The sequence below is a fragment of the Quercus suber genome, unplaced genomic scaffold (assembly GCF_002906115.3).
Source record: "Quercus suber isolate HL8 unplaced genomic scaffold, Cork oak 2.0 scaffold_797, whole genome shotgun sequence".
In the NCBI taxonomy this organism is placed as follows: domain Eukaryota; kingdom Viridiplantae; phylum Streptophyta; class Magnoliopsida; order Fagales; family Fagaceae; genus Quercus; species Quercus suber.
This window is the reverse complement of record NW_027070232.1, coordinates 49638-62933: the sequence shown is the minus strand read 5'-3', so window position 1 is coordinate 62933 and position 13296 is coordinate 49638. Positions and strand designations below refer to the sequence as shown.

The 13296-nt window shown below is 39.2% G+C and overlaps 2 protein-coding genes across 2 annotated transcripts; one reads left to right on the top strand and one right to left on the bottom strand.

Moving 5' to 3' along the window:
• Positions 1-262: 262 nt before the first annotated feature.
• Positions 263-7160, bottom strand: LOC112021047 (ABC transporter C family member 3). Its single transcript, XM_024053612.2, has 10 exons — positions 4654-7160; positions 4211-4297; positions 3464-4108; positions 3038-3202; positions 2416-2710; positions 2077-2291; positions 1657-1962; positions 1430-1493; positions 1108-1347; positions 263-613 (listed from the first exon to the last, which is right to left on the bottom strand). The coding sequence occupies exons 1-10, from the start codon at positions 7045-7047 to the stop codon at positions 501-503; spliced, it is 4524 nt and encodes a 1507-aa protein (XP_023909380.2). The 5' UTR covers positions 7048-7160; the 3' UTR covers positions 263-500.
• Positions 7161-11503: 4343 nt separating this feature from the next.
• Positions 11504-12439, top strand: LOC136064906 (uncharacterized). The gene has a single exon (XM_065767350.1). It carries the CDS (start codon positions 11504-11506, stop codon positions 12437-12439), a length of 936 nt encoding a protein of 311 aa, XP_065623422.1.
• The last annotated feature ends 857 nt before the right edge of the window (positions 12440-13296 follow it).

Here is a 13296-nt window from a genome sequence, read left to right as displayed (position 1 = left end):
TAAGTTCCAAAACTAGTCCTTACAATATATATTAAATGAAATATGTGTACGATGTGTGTAATACATGGCATGTAATAAATTTTTTAAGAAAAGTGGACATAATCACATCATTTTAAGAAGAGTTTGGACTAACACTTATAAGTCTCATTTACTATTTTCATTTTTCTATGGCTGGTAAAAATAAAGGATAAATGCTCTTAAAACTCTAACAAGCTGAACACATCTTTTTTGGCACAATTGGTAGACGTAAAATACTAAAATATGCCAAAAACACAGGTTTCATTTCAAGCCTAAAAGTTACAACAAAATAATCTTATCAATAACCATTATTATGATCATCTCCTATCTGAAATGTACTAAATGTACCCCATAAAACACAAACCAACCACTAGCCAGGTTAGCAAAATCTCACTGATATCCTTCTCATAGAATCACTGAATTTTCGTCATCATCAACAAACTTGCCAGAGTCAAATTGAGCACAAATAAGCATGATCCACTTTACTTTCCAAAACTTGAATTTGCCCTCACAGTGTACTCTGCTACAAGTTGAGCGAAAGATGATGATTTGTTTTCAAGCAATCTTGTTGGAGAATCATATTCCTCAATAAGCCCTGCACAAAGATTGAAGAGTTTCTAAGCCATATAATGTAAGACAAAACATAAGGTCTATTTTTATTATTTGTTAATACATTTGATATTTTCATGTAATTTTCGAAGTTTTACGAGTTGGGTTTTATTTGTAATTTGAAGGCTTTTCTAGTCAAATTAGAGTCCTATTTTGGTGTGCATCATTTAGAATTTGTTTATTGCCAGGAAAATAAGCTTTTGGAAGCATTTAAATAAGCCAGTAATCTGTAAAACGATAATCATATTATATCAATATAAGTTCAGTCAGTTTATTGTCTCTAATCTAGTGGATTCCAAAGTCTTTATTGAGAATTCAAGGAACCCTATATAAATTTAAGGGAGTGCGTCCAAGTAGAATGATATGCAGCCTTTTCACACTTTCCATTCCACCGCACTAGAGGATTACAATGAAATCATTCTAATTATGAAAGAACCATACGAGCAGAAACAATAGTAAAATAAAAACGGTCATACTAACCATTACTTAGTAGCAAAACCATGTCACTATCAAGAACAGAAGTTATCCGATGTGCAATTGTAATGACAGTACAGTTGTAAAAATGTTGCCTGAGGGTCTGCTGAATCAGATTATCTGTAGCAGTATCAACGGATGCAGTAGCTTCATCAAGCACCAATACCTTACTTTTCTTAAGCAGCACACGGCCAAGGCAGACCAGCTGCCGCTGACCCACACTCCAATTTTCTCCATTCTCACTAACTGCATCATTTATAAGAATATAAGCAATATATTTCCACAACATCGCTCTAAATATTTGACATAAGCAGTTGCAAAGGCAAACCTGTAGAATCCAGTTTTCCTTCTTTCTTTCTAACTTCATCTCCAAGTTGACACTTATCCAAAGCCTAAAACAATTTAAGGGGAAAAATTATAACCAAAACTTATATAAATAGCATTAGCAGATCCCATCTATTGACTACAAATCCTGAAAGTAGTGCACACCTGATTTATGAGGAAAATGTAATAAAGAGAGAATTCATTCAATTACCAAAACAGAAACCAACCTACCCCCCAAATTTGTTCATCTGTGTACTCTTCAAGTGGATCCAGATTGCTTCTTACAGTCCCTTCAAACATGGTTGGATCTTGAGGGATAATGCTTAGTCTTGATCGCAAATCATGTAGTCCAATCAAGGAGATGTTGATGCCATCTATCATTATCTGACCAGCAGCAGGTTCAACAATCCGGAAAAGTGCTTGTATGAGAGTTGATTTACCACTACCTGTTCTCCCTACAATGCCGGTTTTCAGTCCTCCACAGAAAGTACATGTGAGGCCACGTAGTACAAGTGGCATGTGTGGGGCATACCGTACCTAAATTGCACCATTAGCATTAATTAATATACATATAAAAAAAAAAATTCAAAGCCATGAACAAACCATATGCATAATATGATTTTATTTGGTGATAAAAAACTAAGAACTGACTTGGAGATCACGAATATCAACTTCTCCATGTGATGGCCAAAAATGATCTGGCCGACTTTCTTCTATCACAAGTGGCGGCTCGCTTGGTATACTACTGTATTGAAAAATTCTCTCTACTGATATAATTTTGTTCTCCATTTGGCAAAGACTCCATATTACCCAGGCTAGCAACATGTTTAGATTAAGTCCATATGTCACAGCTAAGCCCGCGATGCCTTTAGGAGAAAGGAAAGCAAAGAAACAAAAAAGAAATACAATTAGAAAAGTATGGTTTGAGTTCCTTTACAGATTCAATCAAGAGCGAGGACTGTTAGTAGACACTAGATGGTAAATACTAACCGGGATCAATGACTCCCTCTGGTATAGAGACTAAGAAAACCAAGGAGAAGACAAATGTGATTGCAGATAATACATCCAAGCGGAAGCACAACCACTCCATTGCACCAGCTATATTGAACCTTGGCCGAGAATTTGCATCTGCAAGTTTCATATTTTTGTCCCTAAATCTTGATTCTTCATCAAAGCTCCTGATGGTTGATGCCCCCGATAGTGTTTCAGCAAAATGTTGTATCACTGGAGCTTTGCACACTCCAACTAATCTAGATAGTTCCCTTGCAGAAGGTATGTAATATTGCTGCATGATAACAAGTTTGTGTGAACAACTCTCTCCACAAAAGAAAATGACAATAATACACTGTAATATTACAATGGGAGTTGGGTTTGATTGAGGATTATAATTAGTAGATCTTCCATAGTTCTAACCCCAAAAAATTCTGAAAATTGTAGAGTAAAAGGGCACGGAAAAATACACAACAATCTAGCAACTTGGAAAACATCTATCTTAAGGAAACACATTGTTCAACAAGTATTCATTAATCAAGAAACTCAATGAGATGTCATGTGATCAAGCTATTTTTCTGTAATTCTTAAGACAATATTCTGACGAAGTAAGATGGTATACCTGATACCAGATACAGGTTGCAATCACAGGGATAAAAACAATGAAAACTTGCCATGCAACATGAGACATTACTGCAATAATTCCAAGGAGCTGGATCATTGAAAAGGCAAATGATGCAACTAGATATTGCATCCTCAAATCCACTGTACTTTGGTCTGTAGAAGCCTGCAAGGAAACATACAGTTTATTTAATAAATATTTTTAAACCTATTATATCTATCTGAAAGAATATTTATGTTTCAATGTACAAATGTCTCTGTGTGTGTGTGTGTGTGTGTGTGAGGGAGAGAGAGAGAGAGATAAGAAGAAAAAGAAGAAGAAAGAATTACTTAAAATGAAGAACAAAGCTATATATTAAAAAGAAAAACTTGCAAACTAAGCCAGAAGCACCCAATAAAGAACCATCAAACGCATTTTTCCACTTACTCTGCTTATGATTCGTCCACTTGGAGTGGCATCAAAAAATGACATGGGTGCACGGAAAATGCAGTAGTGCATCTTACTGAAGAGTTGACTGGCAGTCTTGTACCCAGCTGTTCCAAGAAGCATGGATCTCACGAGGATGCAAAAAGAACTTCCAATGGCCAAAGAAACATAGACAATAATTAGGGTGGAGCTACTGACTGCAGGTTTCATGTCCTGTGAGATAGGAGTTGCCCAGGCCATCCAATAATTGCTTCCAATTTGAAGGGTCTGAAAGAGAACTTGTGCCAGCAATATAATTGGCACAAGAGCTCCACCATATGCCATAGTGATATATTTCCAATAGACTGATAGCCCAACTTTACCTTTCTCTCTCTCCTCTTCTTGGATAATCTGTCCCTTTGACCCAACTACATCATCTGCTTTACCATTTTGAACATCTTTATCTTCTTGTTTCTGCACAACCCCATTCGTACTAGACATATTTCCGGCTTCCTCGCTTGTACTTTCAGAAACTGACCCCGCCTCAGTGGAATCAAGTGCTGACAAAGCTTTCTCATGCGCTCCCACAAGTTCCATAAAATCAGTTCCTGAATTGAGAATATCACTGTACTTTCCAGCTTGAGTAATCCTACCATCTTTCATGACCTAACAACAAGTTCTAAGTTAAGTTCACAGATAGATAAGAGGGAAATTATGTTCATAAATGAAAGGCTGAGGAAAAAAAAAAACTAAATTTGAATAGCTCACCAATATAAGATCAGAAGCAGGTAAGAACTCCACTTGATGAGTAACATAAACAACTGTTTTTGACCTCAAAAGACCAAGTAAACATTCCTGCCATATAGAAGTACATACAATTTAAAAGAAGTTATGCAACAAATATAGAAAACAAAACAAAACAAAGCGCAATACTACTGCATGGATTTTGAAGTACCGCAAATCACACACAAAAAGCCATCTTCAAATGTGTAAATAAACAAATTTATGTACAAAATAGTCAATAAGCTCTAACCTAAATGACACTTATTGCATTGAAATGGGTGGAGGGTAGGTCGTGGGTTCAAAACCCATTAGATGCTGGTGTAACTAATTAATATTATAAATAAAAAAAACAACAATATGTACATATTAACAATAAAGAAAACTCATTTAACACAATGTAACAGCATTAGATTAGGAAAATAAATTACCTTAAATAGGTGGGATCCTGTATGAGCATCCACAGCACTAAAAGGATCATCAAACAGATAGATATCAGCATCTTGGTACAAAGCACGTGCAATTTGGATCCTTTGCTTCTGCCCACCGCTCAAATTGATTCCCCTCTCACCTATGACAGTTTGATCACCAAATGGGAGAATTTCTAGGTCTTTCTTCAAGCAACATGCTTCAAGGACCGTCTCGTACTTTTCTCTTTCCATCTCCATACCAAACAATATGTTCTCTTCAATCTTGCCACTTTGTATCCAAGGTGACTGAGCAACAAAGGCCTTTGTTCCACACAACTTAACAGTCCCAGATATCTTGGGTACTTCTCCCAGAATACAGGAAAGCAAACTTGACTTGCCTGAGCCAACAGTCCCACAAACAGCAACCCTCATACCATGTTGAAGTTTCAAATTTATGTCTTTTAATGTTGGATTTGAGGATGATAAATCCCAAGAGAATTTCCCATCAATAATCTCTATTGCTGTATCGGAACTACCTCTTGGAAGCCTCTCTATCACGTCAGGCTGCAAGTCATCAAGGCGAAGGAAGGATGCAATTCGATCAAGGGACACTTTAGTTTGAGCTACCATTGAGATTGTATCAGGAAGACTATAGATGGGCTCCTGAAGAATCCTAAACGTTGCAAGTGCAGATAATATCTTCCCTGACTCAAGTGGGATCCCCATCAACATGCAAGCACCAAAAGTGACCACAGACACAAATGTGGGGGCACCCCAGAAGACAAAAGAGGTCATTGCCGAAGTGTAAACATACTTCTTCAGCCACCCTGCCTCGGTCTTCCTGAGCTCCATGATTTTAGCCAGAAACTTCATCTCCCATCCCTGAAGCTTTAGAATCCTCATGTTCCTTAAAATCTCAGACGTTGCCTTCATCCTTTTGTCTTTTGATTCCATTATCTTGTCCTGAAACTTCTCTTGCAATTTGCCCAAAGGAACATTGGCCAACATCACAAATACGGTTGCAACCAAAGCCGCAATTGAAGCAAGCCCAACATTTCTATACAAAAGTAACAATGCAATAACAATTTGAACAAGAACCATCCACGTCTCGTGCATATACCAACTGAAATCACCAATTCTGTCAGCATCAACAGTCATGAAATTGATGATCTCCCCACTAGTGTGGCCCTGCTTTGACTGGCACGAAAGGGTTAGACCTTTATTATAGATCATTATGATCAATACTGATCGGACTCTAATTCCAACTTGCTGCACCCTAAAGAACCAGTGCCTCTGTGTGAGGCATTCCACAAGTTTTGCAGCAAAGAACACTGAAACCAGAACATAGCCCTCATTTTTGTAGCTCCGTCGCCCATTGAGGTATTGAACAAAATTATCAATAAAATATGGTCCAACATAGGAAGCCAATGTGTTCATAATCACAAGGAAGGCTGTAAAGAGAACCTCTTTCCACGCCGAGAAGATTAATGCCTTTGTCAGCTTCAATGTGGTCACCCCATTACTTGTACCACACTCTGCCTCAAGCTTATTCTTAAAATTTGGAAAGGCCCCAAAGACACTATCACTAGGACCAAGTTGAGGAACATCCTCAAGGTCTAATGTCTTCTTATTGCCAATTGTAATTAAAGGACCCATCCAAGAAAAAGTAAGAATGCTGAAAAATCCAGCATTCAAATAAGGGGTTACATTTTCATTCCCCTTGGACTTATTTGACTCAGCTTCATTACTAGAATCCCCATTCAAAAGAGGTTCTTCGAGAAGGGTATCTTCACCCTCATTCTTCCCAAAAAACCCCACATAACAGAAAAACAAACCCGAAACAACAGAGAAAATATCGGATACAAAATTTTGAACTGGTAAACTAACATGTTTTTTATAAAGAATAACATCAATGACAAGGCAATAACAAGAAATGCAGAGATAGAAACCCCACCAAACTCTCAATAAAAAAGGGTACTTTGATTCACCTGAATTAAACAACTGGGTACGCAGGTAAACACAAAGTGTACCCCAAGCAAGTGTTCTAAGCGCTAAATCGAAAAGGGTCACTAACCCTTCATCAGACCAACCATTTCTATACCAATAAAAGTAACTCAATAAGCACAACACTAGACTTAACACAGAAACACCCAAACAACAAATTTGAGCCAGTTTATAGCACAAGCTCTTGCTGTTATTAAACCTTTCCTTTGAACCTTCTCTATGGACCACCTTGAATTTGTTGCACACCCATGAGATAAACAACACAAATAACAATACCAGGTGTAAAGAACCAGAAAACCCACGTAGGAAAACTGGGTTCATGAGAAAATCAGCACCTGAGTACATGAGTGAAGAGCAGTAGTGTGAGAACCAGATTGACATACCGTGGTTTGAAGAGCCAACGAGTTCCATAATTTTGTGCTGCTTTTGTGGGGGTGTTTCAGTTTCTGCAGGAGAGGATGGGTGTGCAAGACTTGATAGACTTTGGATGGACTAATATGTTTCGTCAACATATATATAGAACAGAACGGAACAAGTGGCCAGAAGAAAAAATGTGACTGGAAGAGAATAAAGATACAAAAAAGGTTGTTTTCCTTGGACATTTTTGTATAAAAATTAAAAAGTATACCTTGCGGAGCAAGAATAACGTGTTGGATGGTGGCCTCAAACTCGGCAGCGTGTGAGACAAAGTAAAAGCTTAGTTTTTAGTGTCTTTCCGGGAAATGCAATATATAATAATAATAATATTTTTGAAAAAAAAAATAATGATAACAGTGTTTCTGGTCTTTCCGCTTTGCCTTGTGTGTCATAATTTTTATCGGACTTTTGATTTGGCCGATTATGAGTACCTGTGAATTTGTTCGAGATTTACTTTATTTCGCTGAAATTAAAAATTTTTTGCTAAAAGTACGGTTCATAAAGATAAAAATTAATTAAAATAGTACAATAGAACCTATGAATAGTATTAAAAAGTACAGTGGATCTTATGAATAGTAATAAAAATAAGCTGAATAATAAAATAAACTGTCCTTTTAAGTTGGAACTAAATGCATCTGTATAGAATCCATTTATTTTATTGAAAACTTTTTATTGAAAGTACTATAAATAAAAGTAAAAGTTAATTGAAATAGTTAAGTAGGACCTATGAATAATACCAAAAAGTGTCGTGAGGCCTATGAATAGTAACAAAAATAAGTTGAATAGTAAAATAAGATGGCTTTTTAAGTTGAGCCAAACGCACACTATGGGTCCGTTTGGGATCTGTTTATTTTGCTAAAACTGAAAATTTTTTACTGAAAGTACTGTAGATAGTAAAAGTTAGCTGAAATAATACAGTAGGACCTACAAATAGTATCAAAAAGTACAATGCGACTCATGAATAGTATAAAAAATAAGCTGAGTTGTAAAATAAGTTGGCAAATTTCATCATGCCAAATGCACACTATGTGTGGGTTTGGATCCGGCGTCGGCGTTTTCATACGCGCGTTTTCTTTTCTTTTAAAAAGCCGCAATTATTGACTTTTATAGACAAAATTTACTGTTCATGAACAGTGCATACACTGTTCACGCATTGTTCATGTATTTAAAAATATTAAAAATGGGTCTCACGGTACTATTTATACATTTAAAAATTATTTTGCTATAGTATTTTCAGTTTTCAGTTTCAGTAAAAATAATTTGTATCCAAACGGACCCTATGTATCATTTTTATTTGGATTTACTATTTCTTTTCCCATCGTTTTCAAAGTCATCCACATTATGTCCATAAATTTTCCCCAATCTTTTTTTTTAACTTGTCATATTTTGAACTTATAATTGGTGGAAGGTTAATTATAGAAAAGAAATGTCTATTTCATACACATATTACACATACTTAGGCCAAAATGGGCAAATTCCCTTTTCGTGCAAAAAAATCAGTGTTTTGCTCCCTTTCCCAAACTAATTAGGGAAATTTCCCTCTTTTGTAACTTGATTTTCTCAAAATCGAGTTTCAATTTAAAACTCGATTTTTGGAACATTGAGTTATAGCAAACTGAAAATTAAAAATTAAAAAAAAAAATTTGGAACTCGACCTCCATGAACTCGAGTTCTATGCAATTTTTTAAAGGCCTATAGTGGCGTTTTAACATGCAAGTTTTTTCTTAAGTCTGATCGCTCCATAGGAAGCCCTATAGTAGTGTTTTAAATACCTATAGTTGCGTTTTTTATGGAACTCGAGATCCATGAACTCGAGTTCCATGCATTTTTTTTTTTTTTTTTTTTTTAAGTTTGATCGCCCCATACTTGATTTTCTACAAATTGAGTTTTACATTGAAACTCGATTTTGAGAAAATCGAGTTACAAACATTTCCCTAATTAGTTTGGGAAATGGGACAAAACACTGATTCTTTTGCACGAAAAGGGCATTTGCCCATTTTGCCCCACATACTTACCACTTTTGCACAAAAATCATAACTTGAAGTTATAATTTTCAAGTTGAAAATCTAACTTCAAGTCACAATTTTAGTGTGAGTGTATACAATAGACATTTCTCATTTAAGAAACGCCTTGTTCATTTTATCAATCATAACATTCCAATTCAACGGTTCTAATAAATTCTGAAATTTTCTGTTTCATTATATTTATGTTCCATAAAAGGTGTGAACCTGTAAGGAGACTGTGCGGCATCCAAACAGTTAGGCCCACTCAGTCCCTAATCTCTGCTTCAAGTGTACAGTAATTGGGCCCAACTCTCATTTGCCCAAAAGCCCAGCGCTTACTAACGCGGTTCGGGGGCCCAAGCTTCACTACTAAAGTTATGATCGGCATATATTTACCGAGCATGTTGGGAAAGGTCACTGAACGGTGCGTCATCCTTGTTTTGTTCAGAGAAGTCCCTCTAAGCGCCGCTGCCGAGCTATCAACGGAGGTGGGCACCAAGTCCCAAAGCCATCCAAGCTTAAATTCTCACTTATCATCCCCCTGATTGGACCCTCCGTAACACTAAGCACGCACCGACTCTGCCGAGCTACTGACAGAGGTGGGAACCAAGTCCCAAAGCCACCCATACCTGACCTCCCACTTATAGAAAACCTTACTGGACCCTCTGTCACACTAACTATAAGAGCATTGATGACCTACGTCTGAACTTTGAACTATAAATAGGAGGGGAGGATAAGAGGGAGAGGTTGGTTGAAAAAAGGGGAGAGAAGATAGAGAGTAGAAAATTCAAATAGAGAGAATATCTTAGGGGAGGAAGAGGAAGTAGTGTATTGCTGAAGAGGAGAAAAGTGATCTCATTGAGCCTTTAGTTGGAGAACGACCCATAGTAGGAAATTCAGCCCAACAAACAAATAAGTTGTGAGCCCAAGTGGGGCTGGGTCCATCGACCTCATTTGCGACCCGCACAGAGACTGATTGGAACGGAAAGGTGAGTTGATTTTTCAATAGATTCAATACGTGTTTTTTTGTTTGATAAACATTAAGTGTAGGACAGAATCAACTACATTTTTTTTTTGTAAGTTTCGAGGTGATATTTGCTGTGATTTGTGATTTTTTTTTTGAATTGATAAATGTAAAATAAAAAACGTGTCAATATGAAAACAATATTATATAAATTATAATTTACTAACTCAAACATTTATAAAAAAAAAGTAAAATTTTGCCAGAAGCAAAGGAAATGACAAATAAGAGGGCAAGGAAAGAGCCATTTTTTAATTTTCTTTATATTTTTACATTGTGATTGGTTACAACTACAGAAAGAGAAAACAAAATATTAAGGGGAAGGATATGATATGGAAAAGAAAAGAAAAAGTAAATTTTTCAAGCATATATGCTTGTAAATACTAAATAGGAAGGAAATGAGAAAAGAAAAGAGAATTTTTTTTTTTTTTTTTTAAAATTTGGTTTGGAAAGGGAAAAGAAATAGAAAGAAAAATTATATATATATATTGAAAGGGGAAAAATATCTTGGAACGTCTTATGTGACTGAACGGACTTTAATGTGGTCCGCTTGCCTCATGATGAACGGATCCATCATTTGCATGAGCCTCCAGTGGACGGACCTGATGTGAACGGGCCGGATATGGACGGGGTGAAGAATGGTGGGCTAGTTGTCCACGGGCCTACTGAGCCCCTAATGGGAGTTATTTAGACCCATTCACATAAGGGCCCAAATAGAGTCCTTGCGCTAGTGGGATTCTGGAAATCGTATATACTTGGTAAAAATCTTCCGCATAAGGAAGAGGCTTGTTCATCACGTTTAGGACTCTACAAGAAGAGTCCTATAAGGAAAAGACTTCCGCACCAAGGAAGGAATGTCAACCTCAAGCCACTATAAAAGCCCCAATACCCTCATAAGCCAAGGTACGCATAATTAACCCTCTCTAGCACTCTAGAGTTGTGAGCATACTTTCTAACTTGACCTTCGGAGGGTATTTGGCCGGCACCACACCGGTGCTCTCTGTTAGGTCCTCTTTTCTCTGTGCATGTGTCGTTTCGAGGGTACGAGCATTGTGCAACTCACTGTTGATATTTTTGGCATCATCAGTTGGCGCCGTCTGTGGGAACGCTTTTAAGTGATTAAGCCACATTATCGTTTCCTGGACTAAAGGGTTGCATGGTACTCACTCGCTCTATGGCAACTACTAATGACGTACAAGGAGAGGAACCACCCACGACTGCCCTCGAGAGACAAGTTCAGACTCTCGGTGCCGCCGTGGAGCGTCTCACCAAACGGAATCTCGACTTGGAAGAACAGCTGCGCCAGAAGGATGCAGGACCAAATGGCCAAGCGGAAGATCAGGAAGGGACTAGCGCTCCAAACAGGAATCAGGAGAGACCTGAGGGCAGCCACGCCCCAAGCAGGCCGGAGAGGCAGCACGTGAGCATGCCATCCCTCACGGATGCGACTCCACCATATATCGCCGCCGAGATGCAGGCAATGAGGGAACAAATGGAGGTCATGATGAACGCCCTCAAGGGGCGAGTCTCAAGTGACCTTGACGATCTGGTCAATCGTACCGATTCACCCTTCACTACTGCCGTGAATTCCTTCCCCCTACCCCACAAATTTCGCATGCCAAATATAGATAGCTATGACGGAATGAAGGATCCTCTTGATCACCTGGAAACTTTCAAAACCCTGATGCATCTACAGGGGGTGCCGGACGAAATCATGTGCAGGGCCTTCCCAACTACACTGAAGGGTTCCGCAAGGATTTGGTTCAGTCGGCTGGCCCCGAATTCCATCAGCACTTTCAAAGAACTAAGTGCCCAGTTCACCTCACACTTCATAGGGGGACACCGGTACAAGAAGTCCACAGCATGTTTGATGAGCATCAGGCAGAGAGAAGACGAGACGCTAAGATCTTACATAACCCGCTTCAATAAGGAAACCCTCTCAATTGATGAAGCCGACGACAAGATACTGGTGGCAGCTTTCACGAACGGATTGCGAGAGGGCAAGTTTTTGTTCTCGCTATACAAAAACGACCCCAAAACCATGTCAGAAGTACTCTACAGGGCTACCAAGTACATGAACGCGGAAGACGCGCTGCTCGCACGGGAAGAAAGGCCCAAGAAGAAAGAACGCCAGGCGGACATGCGCCAGGACCAAGGGCAGAAAAGACAAAGGACAGGGGACAGAAGGGACGACAGGCGCCCAAAACCCCCAAGTGGAGGGTTCACAAGTTTCACCCCCCTGAACGCCCCGATTGACCAAGTCTTAATGCAAATCAAAGATGAGGAGAAGCTGACATTCCCGGGAAAACTAAAGAGCGACCCAAGCAAACGGTCGCGAGACAAGTATTGTCGTTTCCACTAAGACCATGGCCACGACACGACCGAATGCTACGATCTAAAGCACCAAATTGAGGCCCTCATTAGACAAGGGAAGTTGCAGAAATTCATCAACAAAGAGAAAACGGATCATAATCACCAAGAGCCGGCCCCCCGGCGGGATAACGAGTGTCCGAGACCCCCCATCGGAGACATAAGGATGATAGTGGGGGGAACCGCATCCACCGTTTCTTCCAAAAAGGCTCGAAAAATGTACCTAAGATCGGTCCTGAACGTCCACATAACGGGCTCAAGGCCCAATACCACGCGAATGGAGAGCCCTATTATAGGATTCACCGAAGAAGATGCAAGGAGACTTCATCATCCGCATGACGACGCGCTGGTCGTCAGTATACGTGTGGGGGACTACAACGTCCACCGAGTGCTAATCGACAACGGCAGCTCAGCAGATATTCTATACTATCCGGCATTCCAGCAAATGGGGATAGACAGAGCACGATTGATGCCGGCAAGCGCTCCCCTGGTTGGCTTCGGAGGAACCAGGTTATTCCCAATCGGTTCCATCACACTCCCGGTAACGGTGGGTGATTACCCGCAGGAACTCACTAGGAATGTAATGTTCCTCGTAGTAGACTGCTCCTCCGCTTACAACGGTATTCTCGGACGACCCACACTAAACTCATGGAAAGCAGCCACATCTACGTACCACCTAATGATCAAATTCCCAACGGACTATGGGATTGGAGAATTGCGGGGGAACCAGGCGACCGCCCGAGAGTGCTACATTGCCATGCTAGAAATGGAAGATCACCATCAGGCGATGTGCGTAGAAGAACAGCGGACGGTCACAGAACCGGCTGAAGAGATGGAGGTAGTAATACT